This window comes from Nicotiana tomentosiformis, chromosome 9 (assembly GCF_000390325.3).
Source record: "Nicotiana tomentosiformis chromosome 9, ASM39032v3, whole genome shotgun sequence".
Lineage (NCBI taxonomy): Eukaryota > Viridiplantae > Streptophyta > Magnoliopsida > Solanales > Solanaceae > Nicotiana > Nicotiana tomentosiformis.
Window position 1 is genome coordinate 34,656,217 of NC_090820.1, and position 22,477 is coordinate 34,678,693.

Here is a 22,477-nt window from a genome sequence, read left to right on the forward strand (position 1 = left end):
GGAGATATGACGACATTTATTAAATGTCGTATTAAGCTGTTTAAATGTCATAAATTTATTTACCGAAATTTAATTTACATTTGCATCAAATGTCGTTAATTTCAATATCGGTAATTTTCCGACATTTAGGTAAATGTCGGTAAGAAATTATGACACTTACTCTACGACATTTAGGTAAATGTCAATGTCAATAAGAAATTATGACACTTATTTTACAACATTTAGGTAAATGTCTATAAGAAATTTACGATACTTACTTTGCAATATTTAGATAAATGTCAATAAAAAATTTATGACATTTAATTTACGATATTTAAGTAAATATCGGTAAGAATGTTACGATATTTAGTTTACAACATATAGGAAATGTCAATTAAAATTTTCGACAATTAGATTAATTTTACTAAAAAAATACGAGATTTACGTATGATCATCATAAAATGTCGTATTGAAATTTCCGACATATTGGTAAATGTCACTAAGAAAATTCACAACATATACAAAATGTCGTTTCCACTTTATGTGAATGTCATTAAAAAAATTAGTGACATATCTTTTACAACATAGTAAAATATCACATTAAATGTTTGACATTTAAATTAATGTCGGTATCATATTTTTTAGAATGTAAATAATAATGCTTTGTTTAGTTTCATCATGAACACATTTACATTCACAAATATCAACTTTTATAACAAACATGAAATAAATGTAAAGCAAATATCTTTTTCCTTAAGTTAACTAAAGTACAAAGTAGCAACATAAAACGTACTTAGTACAAGATAGATAATGTCAAATCAAATGATTTGTTCTGACATAAAACTCAAATCTAACTAAATAATAAAAGATAGTAATATCAATGTGTAAGTACTATAAGATCACTCCTAATTCGAATTAATTTTTCTCAATTTCTAGACTAAATCTTATAAAACCAACTCTCCACAAGTCAAGCTTTTCACTCCTAGTAATTGACATCACTTCCTTCAGGAATGCTGTACAAGAAGTCACAAGAAAAAAAAGAATTATACCTTTATAATAAAGTGAATTCTTTCCTCCGCTAAAATAATTGAAATACCAAAAATAATAACAGATTCATATTCTAAAAAAGAAACAAATTGATAATCAATGTAATACTAGCAACTGAAGAGAGAAAGAAACAAACAACATAAAGCAAAAAAATCAAGAAAGTGAATGCAACCGCCCAAACCGAACAACAACTGAAAAATTGTAATATCATAATGCAGTTGATAGTTTTTTGGTTGTGGGGGATGTGAGAGGAAGGGAGAAAACATAACTCCACCCGGTGGAGGTTCTTCAAGATTTAAATAAATATAAATACGATCAGGCCTAAAAAGCTAAATACAAGTAAGCACACATAAAGCTACCTGCCCAAGAAAGATTGAAACAAAATCTAAATGAGATAGCTCACTTAGGAGAATCTATTTACCTCTACGATAATAATGAATTTTTTGCAACAAATGCTATATCAATAGTAAATAATGCACTTTCATATCAGAGTTCAGCACCGATTCTATACTAGAAAAATGGTGTTCAATACAAACCACAATTTCACCCTTTACCAGGGAAAAGAAAATGTTTAGCTATTCTCAATTCATCTTGCACTTAAGAAAACCATTCCCTACTCTTTTAGTTTTAATTTTTCTTTGAGACTGAGGCAGAAACAGGGTGGGAGATGAGAGGGTTGAATTCTGAAATATTAGTTTTCGTAAATGGTATACTGAGATGAAAACTAATGAATGTTATATAAGTTTTGCAAACTATAACATGAAGGGTTTCTCGCTTTGAAAAGGAGAAACAAGAACCTTGTAATTTTTTCAAACATACCCGCTTCTTTTTCTTAGTGCCAACTTCACTAACTCCAGTCTTCTTGATTATGTTAACCCGAGAAGAAATATTAGATTGGTTACTCTAGTAATTTACAAAATTTACAACTTAGAAAATTGTGAATATAAGATATAAAAAAACAGGACAAAGGTGTGTAGGGCGCATAATCTTATGTTTGAGATGCATGTAAGCCTCACAAATTAAGCCCTACACTTGAGCCGCCTCAAGGCATTGTGCAAATGCCTCGCCCAAGAGCTAGTCCTGGACGAGCCTTTTAAAATATTAAGCAACAAGAAGAGAAATATTCTATATTGTAGGTAATTATCACAATATTTTAACAAATTAAATATTAAATATAAAGGGTGTGATATTTTATTAAGATAAAGAATGATTTAAAATTTAGAAAATATACAGAAATTTCCAATTGTAGATGTAAATGTTCGTAATTACCGACAAATAATATGACATTTAAAGTAAGGTCATATTTTTTTGTCATTTGTATCAAAAATATTTTTACAACATTTGATATAAGTGTCGTATTTTTACTATAGTTTGGATCAAATGTCATTGTTTTTATGACATTTTATACCAAATGTCGTCCTTTTTACGACATTTTGTATCAAATATCTAATTTTTACGATATATTGTAGCAAATGTCGTAATTTTTACGATATTTCTTAAAAAATTTCATTATGTTGACGACATTTTGTATCAAATTGTTTTTATGATATTTCCTATCAAATGTCATTTTTTTTTACGACATTTAATATCAAATGTCATTGTTTCTACGACAATTAATATTAAATGTCGTAGTTTTTATGACATTTTGTCATAAATGTCAAAAAACGAAAATTTTTCGACATTTATTTCAATAGACACTAAATAAATATCGTCGTATCCTCAATTTCTTGTAGTGGTTGTTGTGATGAGTTGAGTGACTGTTGCCTGAGAGGTTGTACTTGCTTTGCGTTTGTTATTGCACTTGGTTGCTAGCTGTCATTGTTGTGAAATCTATGAAAGGTTTTGTATTCGGATTACATGAAATTGAACTGTATAAAAATTGATTTGACTTAAACTACCGGATTTGAAAGCATGTCTATTCTTTGCTGGAATTACTGAAAGTGAACTATAACTGTGTAACTCGTCATTATCTTCAGTTCCTTAGTTATTATTGTTACTTGGTGAGTTGGTTGTACTCATACTACATCTTGCACTTCGTGTGCAAATCCAGGTATTCCCGGACATAGCGGGTGTTGATCATTTCGCGCAATTAATTTTCAGGAGATTTTGAGGTAACTGTCGTGTTTCGCAGACCTTGTCTCCCCTTCTCTATCTCTTTGTTTACTGTATTTGGTCTCAGACTATGATAGACCATATTTTTCAGACTTGTATTTATTTTAGATGCTCATGTACTCAGTAACATCAGGTTTTGGGGAGTGTTCATGTCAGTATTTATGAGATTTTGTATTGTATTTTTAAACTTAAGAGAAATTGTGGTTTATCGAGATTTTCGGGTTGTCTAATATCGAGATAGGCGCCATCACAACAGATTGGGATTTTGAGTCGTGACAAGTATGGATGAAAATCTATTTATTTCTTTTGTTTCTCCTTGCCGCACCTTTCTTGTTTACCTTCGGCGCATGCTGCCTATATTGAGGAACATTGATTTGTTGGATTATTTTGGTGTTGTTTATGACTGAAAAAGATATAAAAGTGCAATTTATGTTTGCATGTCCTTACTTTTATGTTGTTTATGATTATTGACTACTTATCATGTGTGCTAAATAGAAGTAACTTACATTACTTGGTATATGCTAAAGTATGGTTTAATTTTTTTTTCCTTGCGTACGCTGGTTTAGTATTCATAAATTGCAGCCGCAATAATAAGTTTCTGCTTCAATTTCTTTCCTTGATCTATTTTGGAGATTAAAAAGAGAGATGAATATGATAAGATATGTCCAAAAACCAATAGTATTAATTATGTTTAGGAATGAAAATATACAAATTTAAAAAATGTAATGAAAACGTTACAAACTTTACAAATATATTTCCAATACATGATTTTCAAGGGTACGGTTGGATCAAAACTTTGATTAGTAGTATATAGTATATCTTTATCAATTGTCAGATAGTTCTTATTTCTGTAATTTTAAAGCTCAAGAAGGTGTTTATAGGTGAAGTGAAATATGTGGATTAGATTTATTTTTCTTTATTGACTTAAGTAATACAATACATATATTTTATTTAAAGAATTTTGTATTCATTGAGTAACAATACACGCGCAACGCGCGAAAAACTAATTTCATAATATGTATCACTGGCTCAATAGAGAAAGACAAAAAAAATCAAAAAAAGAAGTTCTAGTATACATTAGGGAATTTATATGCTTCGCTATTATATATATAAAGAAGTTCTAGTTCTATTATGCTTCGCTATTATTTTTAGCAAATCATTGTCCTAAAAACTTGAGAGTTTGGTCAATCATTATCGCGTTCTTTAATATTCTATTTATATAGATCTATCCTTTTCATGGAAAGATTATGCAAGTGCATACCTCATAATACTCGGGGACAAAATTAGAGGGTAACTTACTATCACGATCCGAAATTTTTCACCGACGGAATCGTGATGGCGCCTAACATTTCACTTGCCAGGCAAACCAACGTTAGAGAATCATTAAACCGATTCCTTATTTCCATTCAATAAATAACAATAATTAACTAATATGAAATATAATAAGTGTGTAACATCATAAAACTGTATTAACTACTACCATCCGGATCTGGAGTCACATTTCACGAGCATTCTAGAATTTACTACAAGTAATAGTCTGAAAGAAATACAACTGTCTGAATGAAAGAAAACAATAGGACATAAAAGGTAGACGGGGACTTCAAGGTCTGTGAACGCCGACAGATCTACCTTGAGTCTCCGGACAGCAGACCAGTAGCTAATCTCGATCAACCTGAGCCGGTATCAAAATCTGCACAGAAAGTGCAGCGTGCAGTATCAGTACAATCGACCCCATGTACTGGTAAGTGTCGAGCCTAACCTCGACGAAATAGTGACGAAGCTAAGGCAAGACACCAACAAATCAACCTGTACAATCTAACAGTGTATATGCAATAATAGAAATGAAGAACTAAACAGAAAATGTCGGGAGGGGAACATACTGAGGGGAATACAAGATAAAAAACTACAACAGAATGATCACCGGAGAAGTCAATATATCATGAATCAATAGGAATAGTGAATACAGTAAGGAAAAATGCACGACATCACCCTTTGTGCTTTTACTCTCAATCTCACCATAAAATTAATAGAAACGGCACGTCATCACCCTTCGTACTTTTACTTTCATATCATGGCACGGCATCACCCTTCGTGTATTAACACTCACAATATGGCACGGCATCACCCTTCGTGTATTAATACTCACTATATGGCACGACATCACCCTTCGTGCATTAACACTCTCCCTTACCATAATGCAATGCATAAATAACAACAGGGAGATAGAATAACAAGTACAAACCTTACTTCAATATTTGGTTCCATAATATCAATCTCAACTTTGAAATAAAAACTCAATTATCACTAGAAAATCCGTAAACATGATAAGAACGATAAATTGAACAATACTAGCATAACACGTAGCAATTTGACATAGGAAAAGACAATACAATAAAGAACAGAGAAACATGGAAAAAAAGGTAAATTTGACGGCGCATAAGTACTCGTCACCTCATATATACGCCGCTCACATGGATTTCACTTAGCAAGTAGTCTAAGGTTCCTAATTCCCTCAAGTCAGGGTTAGACACAACACTTACCTCTCTCCGAAGGCCACTTAATTCTCAATCACAACTTTTCCTTTGGAATTCACCTCCAAACCATTCGTATCTATTCAAAAATGACTCAATAATATCAAATATTGCTAAAGGAGTTAATTATATTGCATAAATTAAATTTTCCAAATTTTCCTCCAAAAAGTCAAAAAAATCGACCTCGCGCCCGCTTGGTCAAAACCCGAGGTTCGGACCAAAATTCTTTTACCCCCCGGTCTTCGCATTCGCGAGTCATTGATCACGTTCGCGCTGAAGAAAACGTTGTCTGCCCTCCCCAGTGCCTAACGCTACGCGTTCGCGATGGGCTTGTCGCGTTCGCGAAGGGTAACGCCCCCATCGCTTTCCATTCGCGACCAAGCCTTCGCGTTCGCGAAGAAGAAATCCTCAGCTGCCCAGTTTACTCTTCGCGTTCGCGAGAGTACCTTCGCGAACGTGAAGAAGGATATGCCAGAACACAGACTCTGCAGAAAAACCAGATTTCTAAAGTCCATAACATCGTGTGGCCTATCCGAAACTCACCCGAGCCCTCGGGGCTCCAAACCAACCATGTACACAAGTCTAAAAATATCATACGAACTTGCTCGCGCAATCAAATCACCAAAATAACACCTAGAACTATGCGTTTAGCACCAAATCAAATGAAATTCTCAAGAACACTTTAAAATCCGTATCTTCTCAACTGGACGTCCGAATCACGTCAAATCAACCCGTTTCTCACCAAATTTCATAGACAAGTCTTAAATATCATAATGAAAGTGTACCAGTCTCCGAAATCAAAATACGGACCCGATACTAACAATGCCAAACATCAATCAATTCTTAAAAATAATTAATTCTCAGACTTTTAATTTTCATCAAAAATTCATAACTTGAGCTAGGGACCTCCAAATTCGATTTCGGGCATACGTCCAGGTCCCATAATTCGATACGTACCTACCGGGACCGTCAAAACACAGATCCGGGACTGTTTAACAAAATTGTTGATCGAAGTCAACTAAAATCAACTTTTAAGGCAAAAATTCTTATTTTTTTTTAGTTTTCAACATAAAAGCTTTCCGGAAACCTGCCCGGACTGCGCATGCAAATCGAGGAGGGTAAAAAATAAAATTTTTAAGGCTTAAGAGCGCATATTCGTATTCTAAAATATAAGATGACCTTTTGGATCATCACATTCTCCACCTCTAAAACAATCGTTCGTCCTCGAACAGACATAGAAAACAAATACATGGGCTGGTGAAAAGGTAGGGATATCTACTCCGCATATCGGACTCGGACTCCCAAGTAGCTGCCTCAATTGGCTGACCTCTCCACTGCACTCGAACTGAAAGGTAGCTCTTTGATCTCAACTAGCGAACTTGCCGGACTAGAATTACCACCGGTTCCTCGTAAATCAAATCATTGTGCAACTGGACAAAGCTGAAATCTAACACGTGGGACGGGTCACCATGATATTTCCAGAGCATAGACACATGGAATACCGGATGAACTGAGGATAACCCTGGAGGCAACGCAAGTCTATAAGCTACCTCCCCCACTCTCTCGAGGATCTCAAATGGCCCGATATACCTAGGGCTCAACTTGCCCTTCTTCCTAAATCTCATAACACCCTTCATGGGCGATACCCGAAGCAATATTCTTTCTCCAACCATGAATGCAATATCACGAACTTTACGGTCGGCATAACTCTTCTGCCTGGATTGAGCTGTACGAAGTCGATCCTGTATAATCTTGACCTTGTCCAAGGCCTCCTGAACTAAATCTGTACCCAATAACCGAGCCTCCCCTGGCTCAAACCACCCAACTGGCGAGCTACACCGTCTACCATATAATGCCTCATAGGGAACCATTTGAATGCTCGACTGGTAGCTGTTATTGTAGGAAAACTTCGCTAACTGCAAAAACTGAACCCAAGAAGCTCCAAAGTCAATAACACAGGCGCGGAGCATATCCTCCAAGATCTAAATAGTACGCTCGGACTGCCCGTCCGTCTGAGGATGAAATGCTGTGCTCAAATCCACCCGCATACCCAACTCACGCTGAACTGACCTCCAAAAGTGCGAGGTAAACTACGTACCTCGATCGAAAATGATAGACATGGGCACCATATGAAAATGGACGATCTCATAAATGTAAATCTCTGCCAACCGCTCCGAGGAATAGGTAACTGCCACAGGAATAAACTGCGCTGACTTAGTCAGCCTGTCCACAATGACCCAAACTGCATCAAACTTCCTTTGAGTCTGTGGGAGTCCAACAACAAAGTCCACAGTGATACGCTCCCACTTCCACTCGGGAATATCTAACCTCTGAAGTAAACCACCTGGTCTCTGATGGTCACACTTTACCTGCTGGCAATTTAGGCACCGAGCTTCATAGGCAACTATGTCCTTCTTTATTCGCCTCCACCAATAATGCTGCCTCAAGTCCTGATACATCTTGGCGACGCTCGGATGAATAGAGTACCGGGAACTATAGGACTCCTCAAGGATCAACTCACGAAGTCCATCCACATTAGGCACACAAATACGACCCCGCATCCTCAAAACTCCATCATCTCCAACAATAACCTGCTTGGCACCACCGTGCCGCATTGTGTCTCTAAGGACAAGTAAATGAGGATCGTCATCCTGTCGATCTCTGATGCACTCAAATAAAGAAGAACGAGCAATTGTACAAGCCAGAACATGACTGGGCTCAAAAATATCTAACCTTACGAACTGGTTGGCCAAGGTCTGAACATCCAATGTAAGCGGTCTCTCACCAACTGGAATATATGCAAGGCTACCTATACTGACTGACTTTCTACTCAAAGCATCGGCCACCACATTGGACTTCCCGGGATGATACAATATGGTGATATCATAGTCTTTCAATAGCTCCAGCCACCTCCTCTCCTTTAGATTGAGTTCTTTCTGCTTGAACAAATACTGCAAGCTCCGATGATCAGTGAATACCTCACATGGCACGCCGTAAAGATAGTGCCTCCAAATCTTCAGCGCATGAACAATGGCTTCCAGCTCTAGATCATGAACAGGGTAATTCTTCTTGTAAACCTTCAGCTGCCGTGAAGCAAATACAATAACCTTGCTACCCTGCATCAATACCACACCCAGACCAATACGAGATGCGTCACAATATATTGTATAAGATCCTGAACCTGTGGGTAACACCAATACCGGTGTTGTAGTCAAAGATGTCTTGATCTTCTGAAAGCTCGCTTCACACTCGTCTGACCACCTGAACGGGGCATCCTTCTGGGTCAATCTGTTCAACGGGGCTTCTATAGATGAAAACTTCTCCACAAATCGACGGTAATAGCCCGCCAAACCCCAGGAAACTACGGATCTCTGTAGCTGATGTGGGTCTAGGCCAGTTCTGGACTGCCTCAATCTTCTTAGGATCCACTTAAATACCCTCTGCCGATACAACGTGACCCAAGAAGGCAACTGAACTCAACCAAAACTCGCATTTTGAGAACTTAGCATATAACTGGCTGTCTTTCAGAGTCTGAAGAACGGTCCGAAGGTGCTGCTCATGCTCCTCTCGAATGTGAGAGTAGATCAAGATATCATCAATAAACACAACCATAAAAGAATCCAAGTAGGGTTTGAACACCCGGTTCATCAAATCCATGAATGCTGCTGGGGCATTTGTCAGCCCAAATGATATCACTAGAAACTCATAATGCCCATTCCGAGTCCGAAAAGCTGTCTTAGGAACATCGAATGCCCTAATCCTCAACTGATGGTAGCTAGATCTCAAATCAATCTTTGAAAACACCTTGGCACCCTGAAGCTGATCAAATAAATCATCAATCCTCGGCAATGGATATTTTTTCTTGATGGTGACTTTGTTCAACTGCCAATAATCTATACACATCCTCATCGAGCCATCTTTCTTCTTCACAAACAACACAGGTGCACCCAAGGGCGAGACACTAGGTCTAATGAAGCCCTTATCCAGCAAATCTTGCAACTGCTCCTTCAATTCTTTCAACTCTGGCGGGGCCATGCGATATGGAAGAATGGAAATAGGCTGAGTGTCCGGAGCCAAATCAATGCAGAAATCAATATCCCTGTCGGGTGGCATCCCCGGCAGGTCTGCAGGAAACACCTCTGGATACTCACGAACAACCGGCACCGAATCTATGGATGGAACCTCCGCACTAGAATCACGGACATTAGCCAAATAAGCTAGACACCCTTTCTCGACCATATGTCGAGCCATCACATAAGAGATAACTCTGCTGGCATAATGGCCAAGATTCCCTCTCCACTCTAATCGAGGCAACCCCTGCAAGGCTAAGGTCACTGTCTTGGCATGACAATCTAAAATAACATGATAAGGTGATTGCCAATCCATACCCAGTATGACATCAAAGTCGACCATGTTGAGAAGTAGAAGGTTTATACGAGTCTCAAGACTCCCAATGGTGACCACACATGAACGATAAACACGATCTACAACAATAGCATCTCCCATTGGTGTGGACACATACACAGGAGCACTCAAAGAATCACGAGGCACAACCAAATAGGAAGCAAAATAGGATGGCACATAGGAGTAAATAGACCCCTGATCAAATAGAACTGATGCATCTCTACTGCAAACTGAAATAGTACCTGTGATAACAGCGTCAGATGACTCAGCCTCAGGGCTGGCTGGAAAGCATAACATCGGGGTTGGGGCCCACCACCCTGAACTACATCCCTGGGATGGCCTTTAGCTGGCTGGTCTCCACCTCTAACGACCTGACCTCCACCTCTAACTGTCTGGCCCCTACCTCTGGCTGCCTGACCCCTGCCTCTGATTGGCTGAGCAGGTTGTGCAACAACTGGTGCCGGAACCATGGCATGAGAACTCTGATGCTGTGAGTTACTCGTTGCCCGAGGGAAAAATCTAGCAATGTGCCTCGGATCACCACAAGTATAACATTACCTCGACTGTTGTGACTGCTGACCCTGAAACTGACCCTGTCGACCTGAATAACCACCCTGATAACTCTGGAGTGGAGGTGCATTAAATAGGAGCTGGTGGTGCATTGTAGGCTAGCTGGTCGGAATAATGCATCTGAGGGCCACGACCACCTGAGGTATCGTGGGATGCCTGGTGCGCTGAATGAAATGGCCTGGGAGGATGGCATCTACCAAAAGTACTCCTGCCTCTAGATAAGGCACCGCTGAACTCACTGGAATGACAAGGCCTCTTGTAAGACCCCTAACCTCCCTGAGTAAGAACCATCTTGACTCGTCTAGCGACATTAGCAGCTACCTGAAAAGAAATATCACTCCCAGTCTCCTTAGCCATCTGCAATCTGATAGGCTGAGCAAGTCCATCAATAAACCTCCTCACCCTCTCTCTCTCGGTGGGAAGAAGAAGAATGGCATGACGGGCCAAATCCACAAAATGGGTCTCATTCTGAGTAACAGTCATACTGCCCTACTGGAGACGCTCAAACTGACGGCGACGCTCCTCTCTCAATGTGATAGGCAGAAACTTCTCTATGAAAAGCTGAGAGAACTGGTCCCAAGTAAGAGCAGGCAACCCAGTTAGTCTGGTCAACAAGTAATCTCTCCACCATTTCTTGGCGGAACAAGTTATCTGAAATGCAGCAAAATCGACCCCATTGGTCTCCACTATATCCATATTCCGTAGAACCTCGTGACAACTGTCAAGATATTCCTGGGGGTCCTCTGAAGGAGCACCACTGAAGTGAATAGGAAAGAGCTTGGTAAACCTATCCAATCTCCATAAAGCCTCAGAAGACATAGCTGGCCCATCTCCGACCTGTGCCGCAATAATCGGCTGAACTAATCCGATTAGCTGAGCTGCTGGAGCCTGATACTGGGGAGCTATCTGCTCCGGAGCGGAAGTGGTAGGAGTCTGGGCTCCTCCTCTAGCCTGAGAGACTGCTGGTGCCATGGGAAATGTGCCAGTCTGGGCCATACTCTCCATAAGGCCCACCAAACGGACCAAAGCATCCTGAAGTATTGGGGTAGCAATGAACCCCTCCGGAACCTAAGCTGGTCCGACAGGAACAGTCTGGGCTGGAACCTCGTCGTCAATCTCTATCTAAGGCACCACTGATGGGGCTACTGCTCGGGCCCTAGGCTGTGCCCTGCCCCTACCTCGGCCTCTGGCATCGACCTCTGCCCCCCGTAGGAGCTGTCACTGGAGGCTCTGGCTGCTGCTCAGCTGAGGAAGCGGTACATGTTCTCGCCATCTGCGATAGAATAAGAGTAGAAGAGTTCAAACAATATTGAGAAAGCAAAATCGCACGACAGAGAAGAATAGAAGTGAAACTTGTTCCTAAACTTCAAAGCCTCTAGGAGATAAGCACAGACGTCTCCGTATCAATCCTCCAGACTCTACTAAGCTTGCTCGTGAATCGTGAGACCTAGGCAACCTAGTGCTCTGATACCAACTGTTATGACCCAAAATTTCTCACTGACGGGACCGTGATGACGCCTAACATTTCACTTGCCAGGCAAGCCAACGTTAGAGAATCATTAAACCGATTCCTTATTTCCATTCAGTAAATAACAATAATTAACTAATATAAAATATAATAAGTGTGTAACATAATAAAACTGTATTAACTACTACCACCCGGATCTGGAGTCACAATTCACGAGCATTTTAGAATTTACTACAAGTAATAGTCTGAAAGAAATACAACTGTCTGAATGAAAGAAAACAGTAGGACATAAAAGGTAGACGGGGACTTCAAGGTCTGTGAACGCCGACAGATCTACCTTGAGTCTCCGGACAGCGGACCAGTAGCTAATCTCGATCAACCTGAGCCGATATCAAAATCTGCACAGAAAGTGCAGAGTGCAGTATCAGTACAACCGACCCCATGTACTGGTAAGTGTCAAGCCTAACCTCGACGAAGTAGTGACGAGGCTAAGGCAAGACACCAACAAATCAACCTGTACAATCTAACAGTGTATATGCAATAATAGAAATAAAGAACTAAACATGAAATGTCGGGAGAGGAACATACTGAGGGGAATACAAGATAAAGAACTACAATAGAATGATCACCGGAGCAGTCAATATACCATGAATCAATAGGAATAGTGAATACAGTAAGGAAAAATATACGGCATCACCCTTTGTGCTTTTACTCTCAATCTCACCATAAAACACCCTTCGTGCTTTTACTCTCATATCATGGCACCGCAGCACCCTTTGTGCATTAACACTCACAATATGGCACGGCATCACCATTCGGGCATTAACACTCACAATATGGCACGACATCACTCTTCGTGCATTAACACTCACAATATGGCACGGCATCACCCTTCGTGCATTAACACTCTCCCTTACCATAATGCAATGCATAAATAACAATATGGAGATAGAATAACAAGTACAAACCTTACTTCAATATTTGGTTCCATCATATCAATCTCAACTTTGAAATAAAAACTCAATTATCACTAGAAAATCCGTAAACGTAATAAGAACGATAAATTGAACAATACTAGCATAACACGTAGCAATTTGACATAGGAAAAGACAATATAAGAAAGAACAGAGAAACATGGAAAAACAGATAAATTTGGCGGCGCATAAGTACTCGTCACCTCACATATACGCCGCTCACATGGATTTCACTTAGCAAGTAATCTAAGGTTCCTAATTCCCTCAAGTCAAGGTTAGACACAACACTTACCTCGCTCCGAAGGCCACTTAATTCTCAATCACAGTTTTTCCTTTGGGATTCACCTCCAAACCACTCGTATCTATTCAAAAATGACTCAATAATATCAAATATTACAAAAGGAATCAATTATATTGCATAAATTAAATTTTCCAAATTTTCCTCCAAAAAGTCAAAAAAATTGACCCCGGGTAATTGAGGTCTAAACCTCCAAATTTATGAAATTCCTAGTTTCTACCCTAACCGCTAATTCTACCATGAAAACTCTAGATTTTTGGTTGAAAATTCAAGAAATGAAATGGGTAATTGAAAGAAAATGGTTTAGAATCACTTACCAACAATTTGGGGAAGAAATGGCTCTTGAAAAATTGCCTCTCACTATTTTGTTTTTGAGAAAAATGAATTTTGGCTAAAATTCCGTTTTTGGGTTCTGTTAAGTATTGGGCGACAGTGTTCATCGCGTTCGCGAGACACTCATCGCGTTCGCGAGACAGTGGTCGCGTTCGCGTAGGCTACTTCCCTAGTCTTCGCGTTCGCGAGTCATTGATCGCGTTCGCACTGAAGAAAAAGTTGCTTGCCCTCCCCAGTGCCTAACGATACGCGTTCGCGAAGGGTAACGCCCCCATCGCTTCGTGTTGGCGACCAAGCTTTCGCGTTCGCGAAGAAGAAATCCTCAGCTGCCCAGTTTACTCTTCGCGTTCGCGAGAGTACCTTCGCGAACCCGAAGAAGGACATGCCAGAACACAGACTCTGCAGAAAAATCAAATTTCCAAAGTCCAAAACATCGCGTGGCCTATCTGAAACTCACCCCGAACCCTCAGGGCTCCAAACGAACCATGCACACAAGTCTAAAAATATCATACGAACTTGCTCGCGTGATCAAATCGCCAAAATAACACCTAAAACTATGAATTTAGCACCAAATCAAATGAAATTTTCAAGAACACTTTAAAATCTACATCTTCTCAACTGGACGTCCGAATCACGTCAAATCAACTCTGTTTCTACCAAATTTCAAAGACAAGTCTTAAATATCATAATGAAACTGTATCGGACTCCGGAACCAAAATACGGACCCGATACAAACAATGCCAAATATCAATCAATTCTTAAAAATAATTAATTTTCAGACTTTTAATTTTCATCAAAAATTCATAACTTGAGCTAGGAACCTCTGAATTCGATTTCGGGCATACGCCCAGGTCCCATAATTCGATACGGACCTACCGGGACCGTCAAAATATGGATCCGGACCTGTTTACCAAAAATATTGACCGAAGTCAACTAAAATCAACTTTTAAGGCAAACATTCTTATTTTCATTAGTTTTCAACATAAAAGCTTTCCGGAAACCTGTCCGGACTGCGTACGCAAATCGAGGAGGGTAAAAAAATGAGATTTTTAAGGCTTAAGAGCGGAGATTCGAGTTCTAAAATATAAGATGACCTTTTGGGTCATCATACTTACGAGTTTGACCGAACCTAATAGCTTTAATAAAAAAAATCATTAAATATATTTAAAATTTAAATTCAGAACTTATTAATATTACGAGACTAAGAGTGATCTTGAAGGAATTGACAAGTTCCTGGGAGGGTTGTATTTGCTAACTACTACTCGTAGTATGTATTTTAGGAGTCATATATTAGTGGGGACTTTGTGAAGATAAAGTCGACACGACCCATAAACTAAGGCCAAAATCATGTGAGCAATTATTTGTATCATCCCACTAGCTATCGCCTTGCAGCTTTGCCTATAAAAGGAAACTTTCCTTGAAGGGTAAATCCATTGTGCCTTAATTCATTTGGTTTCTCATCATCTTATTTCTAATTAGGTTTAAGTCCGTCGACATTATTGTCTTGTTTTCATTTCCTAGCAAGGAATAAAAAGAAAATGGGAACTGCTCAATTACTGCTACTAAGTAATATTTTTCTTGTTTTTCTTTCTATTGTTGTTTGTGGAGTTTCGGGTGCAGGAAATAATGTGCCACGCAAGAATTTCTACAAGAGCACTCGTTGTCCAAATGCTGAACAATTTGTTAGAGATATCACTTGGAGCAAAGCTAAGAATGACTCCACGTTGGGTGCTAAATTGCTTCGACTCCACTACCATGATTGTTTCGTTAGGGTACGTATACGAATTAGAATTACTACATATTATGCACACGTTAATCTCATAGAATTTATTTTTTATACACGAAGATCTTTTTTATAGTATCACTGTAATTTAATACTATGTTATAGCATATTATTTATCATATTTCTTCAAACATTATTCATTGGCATTATTTGCTATGCAATTTTGCAGGGATGTGATGCATCGATATTGCTCGATAAAGTTGGAACAGATCAATTTGAGAAGGAGGCCAGGCCAAACCTCTCCTTGGGTGGTTTCGATGTAATTGATGATATCAAGCGACAAGTTGAGGAAAAATGTCCTGGGATTGTTTCTTGTGCAGACATTTTAGCATTAGCTACTCGTGACGCTGTTTCTTTTCGAGTAAGTATATAGTATAAAGAATTCAGTATTCATATGTATATATATCTGTACATAATAAAGCATGCTCTTTAATTATTTCTTCTTCTCTGAGTTTTGCAGTTTAAGAAATCACTATGGGACGTGGCGACCGGAAGAAAAGACGGGAATGTTTCCCTTGCAAGTGAAGTGAATGGAAACTTACCTTCACCATTCTCAGATTTTGCCACCCTTCAGCAACTGTTTGCAAAGAAAGGCCTAAATGTCAATGATCTTGTTGCATTATCAGGTAAAATATTAATCATACAAAGCGAACTGTATGCAGAGGATTTGAATTTATGGGTTTTAAGTTTTATGATAGCAACATCATATATTAATAACTGGATTTTGAATTTAATTTTTATATATATTTACTAGATTTCTAAATGCAAGTATAAAATTTTACTAATGTTACTGGGTTCGGATGAATTTGTATGTAACCTTTTATCTTCAACCCTGATTGTATAATGGATTAGTTCATACATTATCAAGTCCATAAAAAAGTGTGACTAAATACACACTGTGAGTATATATAAGTTAAATCCCAGAGTAATATACTTCATTCATGCATGCAGGTGCTCACACCATTGGTGTTGCTCATTGTGGAGCTTTCTCTAGAAGACTCTTCAATTTCACTGGCAAAGGTGACGTGGATCCATCTTTGAGTTCCACCTATGCTGAATCTTTGAAACAATTGTGCCCTAATCCAGCCAACCCAGCCACTACAGTGGAAATGGACCCTCAGAGCTCAACTTCATTTGACAGCAATTATTTCAACATCCTTACTCAGAACAAAGGGTTGTTCCAATCTGATGCAGCCCTCCTCACAGACAAAAAATCAGCTAAAGTTGTAAAACAACTGCAAAAAACTAATGCCTTTTTTTCTGAGTTTGCTAAATCCATGCAGAAAATGGGAGCTATTGAAGTTCTTACTGGAAATGCTGGAGAAATCAGGAAGAATTGCCGCGTCAGAAACTAATTCTTGAAAACCTATGATTAATTTTATGTCATATATATGTAATCTCTAAAGTGTACAACATCTGGTATTTAGTTTCTGTCTATTTGTTTCTTTTCCTTTTTGAAAGTGATGTGTTATTTGTGTTGGAAATGTATTTGATAAATTAACGTATTTATTAATGTATTTGATAAAAAGGTTCTTTATTTTCCAAAGTGAATGAATGTGAATTATATTCATTCTTGATTTACTACAAACATTTTGGTTTTAGCATTAACATTTTGATCTTCCAAATTCATGAACATATTCATGATCTTTATTAAATGAAAAACTTGTCTTTCAAGAGTTTTTAGCCTATAAATAGGGCTGATTTTCTTTGGAAACATAGGCAATTCACAAACTACTTTTCCCTTAAAATATACTCCCTCCGTTCACAAGACAAAAAAAAAAAATTCTTGTTATACCCATAGTATTTTTTACTCATTTCAAATAATTTTCTCAAATTCAATAAAATATGCATCAATTAATATGGGTATCATGGTAAATTATGCACTTCATTTATTATTTTTTAAGGGACGTGAAAAGTCAAAACGTGCCAAGTAAAAGTGAAAAAGAGGGATCATATTATAATATACATTGATCAAATGGTGAACTCATAGATCCAAGATAGAAGAGCAACATTCTTGAATGCTACGTATTATGTGGCTTAGTTGAAACCCCGAAGATAGAGTTGTCATTTATTCTTCCGTTTGCTTGTGGAAGAGACTCCAACTATCTTCATGTAATGACCCGCCTTGTTATTTTGAGAATTAGTGTCCCGTTCAGCGGCTTAAGATCTCGAGCAACCTCGTAATACGTATTATGACTTGCGTGTGTGGTTGAGTATGGTTTTCGGACGATTCAGGATCAAATTAAAAGAACAATTAAGCTTAAAAGAAAAGAGTTGACTGAAGAGTCAACTTTTGAGCAAACGACTCCGAAATAGAATTTTTATGATTTCAATAGCTCCGTATGGTAATTTTGGACTTAAGAATGCGTCCAGATATTTATTTTGAAGTTCGTAGTTGATTTTGACTTGAAATGGCGAAAGTTGGAAATGGAAGGTTTGGAAGATTGACCTGGAGTTGACTTTATTGATATCGGGTCGGAATCCAGTTATGTAAATTTTAATAGGTCTGTTATGTCGTTTATGACTTGTGTGCAAAATTCGAGGTCAATCAGACTTGATTTGATATATTTCGGCATCGAATGTAGAATTTGGACATTTCTAGAATGTTTCGACGTCGTTTCTTCAAACATAAGTGGTATCACATTAAGAAAATGTGCTCCAAATTTTATTTTGATTGAAGCATTAAATCTGTATTGAAATTATAGAGCCATAGCAAAATAAGTCATCGAATTCGGACATCGTATGAGAGAGTTATGCTCATGTCCGAACGAAATAGAAAAGTTTTCCCATCTCCAGTGCCCAGGGTAGCGTGGGGCGCTAGCCCTGGCGCTGGAAATTTTGAGATTTTGGAAATTTGGCCACAGGTAGCACCCCACGCTACCTGTGGCGCTGAAAATATTATATACTCATTTCGGGGTTCATTTTTCCCGATTCCTCTTGGCCGAATTTTAGGAGTTTCCTCCACTCTCTCAAGACCTCCAACTCCTCCCATCTCCAAGGTGAGTAATCCCTACTAATTTGGTATTTCATTCTATCATTTCCACTCTAAAACTAACTCAATCCGCCATGAAATCCTTAGATTTTCAAGAACTCAAAAGAGAGTTTTGACAAGATTTCTTCCAAAAGGTAATCCTACACCCTTGTAGATATATGCATGGATTTATTATGAGTATGTGAGCAATAAATAAGTATTAACACTTATTGGATGGAGCTTGAAAGCCATAAATACTTAACTAGATTATTGGGTGTTATAGAGATTTTGTAATGAATTAATTAGCAATAATTGGGTGGATGTGAGCTCATTGATGATTTTAATGGTGCTAAAGAAGGTTTTTTATAGACAAAGGATAGTTTAGTATTTCTTGTTGGTGGGAAGGAGGGATTTTTGGATGAAGAAACACCATTACTAGAGGTAGTAAAATACTATGTATTCTAGGTGTTTGATAAAATGCCTAAATGACCAAAAATCTGGAAATTTGTTTACTAATATTTGTCAAATTGAATTATGTTGATGTAGATTGCATTTTTAAGAGTAGTGGAAGGTTTTAATATCACTAAAAGCTGAACTAAGGAAGCTCGATTTGTGGCGATCTTATTTTCTAGAGATTTTCAAGGGAATCATCGGGATTTGAGCCGTCCGGAGGTGGCTTCACTCGCGAAGATCATTTAAAATATTGGTTTAATTTCGTCAAGGTAAGTGTCTTGTCTAACTTCATGTGGGAGAAACCACCCCTTAGGATTTGAGATGACTGTGACATTCGTGTTATGTGAAGGTCGTGTACGCGAGGTGACGAGTGGGTACACGACCTATATGTGGTATTTGACCTATTTGAATTGTTCGGCTCCCTTCATGTCACTAATTGTAACTATTGTTTCATGACTACAACTTTTGTGTTAGAATTGTTTGTACGTGTTTTACTTGAAATTGTTAGCACATGTTCCATCTTTGTTGTCAAGATCACCTTATATGCTAATTGTTGATTGTAACCACTCGTTGAATTCATGCTTTACCTACCACATGTCTAAATTGTCAGTTGATGCTCATAAATTGTGCCTTGTCTTATGGATTGTCATTTCCTTGCTATTTGATTTTGTGAGCTATCGTATAACCTTTTCATTAGTTGTGACTTCTTTATGTAGCCTCGTTGTTCTTTTTGACTTTGTGGTATTCCGTAGTTGGTTGTAAATTGATTACTTAATTTGTGTTGTTGTTGGATCGGGTTGCACGCTGCAACAGAATTTAATTGAAAGATTATATTGTTCGAGCAGGTTGCACGCCTCTACGGAACTTATTTGCAAAATTATATTGTTGGATCGGGTTGCACGCTGCAACGGAATTTATTTGAAAGATTATATTATGGGATCAGGTTGCACGCTGCTACGGATTTTACTTTAAGATTATATTTTTGGATCGGGTTGCACGCCGTAACCTAATTTATTTGAAAGATTATATTGGGGGATCGGGCTGCACGCCGCAATAGATTTTATGTTAAAGATTATATTGTTGGATCGGATTGCACGCTGCAACAAATGTACAAATATGAAATTATTGCGAAATTAAGGTTAATTCCCATTTGTGATTCTCATGATGCATTTCATGCTAGGACGGTTACTGTGATTTCTTAAATCACTTCTGTAATGACCCAACCGGCCGTTTTGAGCATTTGCACTTCGCTCGGTAGTTTACTGGTATGAGTAGGTCCATATGATGTATTATGACTAATGTGAATTGTCAGTTTTGATTTTCAAGTTATTCAGGATTGATTTGAAAGAATGATTCTCAACTAGGGAGCTTTAAATTTGAAAGAGTTGACCAAGTTTGACTTTTTAGCATTTGACCTCAGATTGAAATTTTGATGGTTTCGTTAGCTCCGTTGGGTGATTTTGGACTTAGGAGCGTGTCCGGATTTTGATTTGGAGGTCCGTGGTTGAATTTGGCTCGAAATGGCGAAAGTTGAAATTTTGGAAAGTTTGACCAGGAGTGGACTTTTTGATATCGAGGTCCTATTCCAATTTCGGAAGTTGGTGTATGCCCGTAATGCCGAATGTGACTTGTGTGCAAAATTTGAAGTCAATCGGACGTGATTTGATAGCTTTCGCCATCAGTTGTGGAAGTTTGAAGTTTCAAAGTTCATAGATTTTGATTTGAGATGCGATTCGTCGTTTTGATGTTGTTATGTGTGATTTGAGGCCTCGAGTAGGTCCATATTATGTTATGAAACTTGTTGGTACATATGGACGTGGTCTCGAGAGGCTCGGGTGAGTTTCGGACATAGTTCGGATCATTTCAAATGGTTTTTGCATTGCTGGTTTTTCTGCTGTTACATGTTGCTTCTGACATTCTTCGCGATCGGGAAGGCTTGGTCAATATCGCGAAAGGTGTTTGGTCAGTGGAGCTATTTGTTCTTCGCGTTTGCGCTTATGAGGTCGGGTTCGCACTGGATTGAAGATTGTAGTCTTCACGTCCGTGTCCATGTCTATATGGATTCTTCATCGCGTTCGCAGTGTGTTTCATCGCATTCGCGAGGATTTTGCCGGGATCGCGTAGTGAAAAGTGAGTCAATGTGGGTTTGTGCTTCGCGAACGCGAGGCTTCTACCGCGTTCGCGTAAGAGGATACCTGGGCAGAAGTATAAAGTACTCTATTTCGACGGTTTCAGCCATTTTTATATTTTGGGAGCTATGGAGCTCGGATTGAGGCGATTCTTGAAGCACTTTTCACCATATGAATTGGGAGAAGTATTCTCTACTAGGTTTTTGTTATATTTCATTAATCTATCTTCGTTTTTGGTAATTGAATTGTGAATTTTAAAGAGGAAATTGGAGGTTTTGGCCTAAAGTTTCATAATGTGAAGTTTTGAGTTTTGAACATCGAATTAGAGTCGGATTTGAGTGAAACTAGTATGGTTGGACTCGTAATTGAATGAGTTATTGGATTTTGTAAAGTTTGTTAGGTTCTGTGGTGAGAACGAGTGTGTGGGCGTGCACCATGTGAATTGAGACTCTGTTGTTCCCATGGCACTGTATAATGGTCCTACTTTGTTGATATCCGTGTTTTCACAATGTGATAAAGTAGTTAAGCTGTCAATCATGCTAGATATCTTGTTAGGCATTATACCGATACTGTTTGGACCTATAGTGGTCATTTCTTACTGTCATCTCACTGATTTCATTGATATTTCATACTCAGTCATATCCATGCATTCATACCATATCTAAGTCTCAGTTATTATTTATTGATACATCATATCATTGTTGCCGGACTAATTTAATGACATTGTAAGCCCGTGAGTGAGACTGGAGAGATTGATGACAGAGTGAGGCCGAGGGTCCGAGTAAGAGTGACATTTTGGGATCGGGCTGCACGCCGCAATATATTATATTGATTATATTTTATCTGATCGAGTTGCACGCAACAACTATATATTGATTACATTCTATGGGATCGGGTTGCACATCGGAGCGATATAGCGCTTAGGCTGAAAGGAGCCCCTCCAGAGTCTGCACACCCCAGTGAGCACAGTCGACTATAAATATGGATCGGGCTGCACGCCGCTGCGGATATTGTACAGCGCTGAGTGATTGAGAGTGTTGATCTTAGTGAGAAAGAATGTGAGACAATGAGATTGAGTACTCTGAGAGTGTGAGTACATACGCTCATCATCGAGATGTGTTGCATTTGACATGCATACTTGTGATACATTCATAGAGGTGCATTTCCTTCTACTACCCAGTTTTGGAAACATTTATGATTTTACCTATATCTTGACATGTAGGCATAGAGAAGTACTTTCCTCATGCTATCTGAAAATGAAACATCTTACTCGTTATTGAAAGGATTTTGGGAAAAATCACAGCTTTCAATATTTAAGGTTTAAGAGCACAAATTCGTCATTTAAAATATTGGTTTAGTTTTGTCAAGGTAAGTGTCTTTTCTAACTTCATGTGGGAGAAACCACCCCCTTAGGATTTGAGATGA

At 38.5% G+C, this 22,477-nt stretch overlaps 1 protein-coding gene and 1 long non-coding RNA gene across 2 annotated transcripts; one reads left to right on the plus strand and one right to left on the minus strand.

Moving 5' to 3' along the window:
• Positions 1-737: 737 nt before the first annotated feature.
• Positions 738-1,938, minus strand: LOC138899566 (uncharacterized). The gene is made up of 2 exons (XR_011411275.1): positions 1,846-1,938; positions 738-992 (listed from the first exon to the last, which is right to left on the minus strand). It is a non-coding gene; the product is annotated as an uncharacterized lncRNA (long non-coding RNA).
• Positions 1,939-15,138: 13,200 nt separating this feature from the next.
• On the plus strand, positions 15,139-17,069 carry LOC138899564 (peroxidase 24-like). Its single transcript, XM_070186122.1, has 4 exons — positions 15,139-15,488; positions 15,669-15,860; positions 15,960-16,125; positions 16,451-17,069. The coding sequence occupies exons 1-4, from the start codon at positions 15,255-15,257 to the stop codon at positions 16,852-16,854; spliced, it is 996 nt and encodes a 331-aa protein (XP_070042223.1). The 5' UTR covers positions 15,139-15,254; the 3' UTR covers positions 16,855-17,069.
• Positions 17,070-22,477: the final 5,408 nt, after the last annotated feature.

Coding starts and splice junctions, on each gene's coding strand:
- LOC138899564 (XM_070186122.1), top strand. CDS start 15,255: ATGGGAACTGCTCAATTACTGCTACTAAGTAATATTTTTCTTGTTTTT. Junction 15,489..15,668: donor ACCATGATTGTTTCGTTAGG/GTACGTATACGA, acceptor GCAATTTTGCAG/GGATGTGATGCATCGATATT. Junction 16,126..16,450: donor TGATCTTGTTGCATTATCAG/GTAAAATATTAA, acceptor TCATGCATGCAG/GTGCTCACACCATTGGTGTT.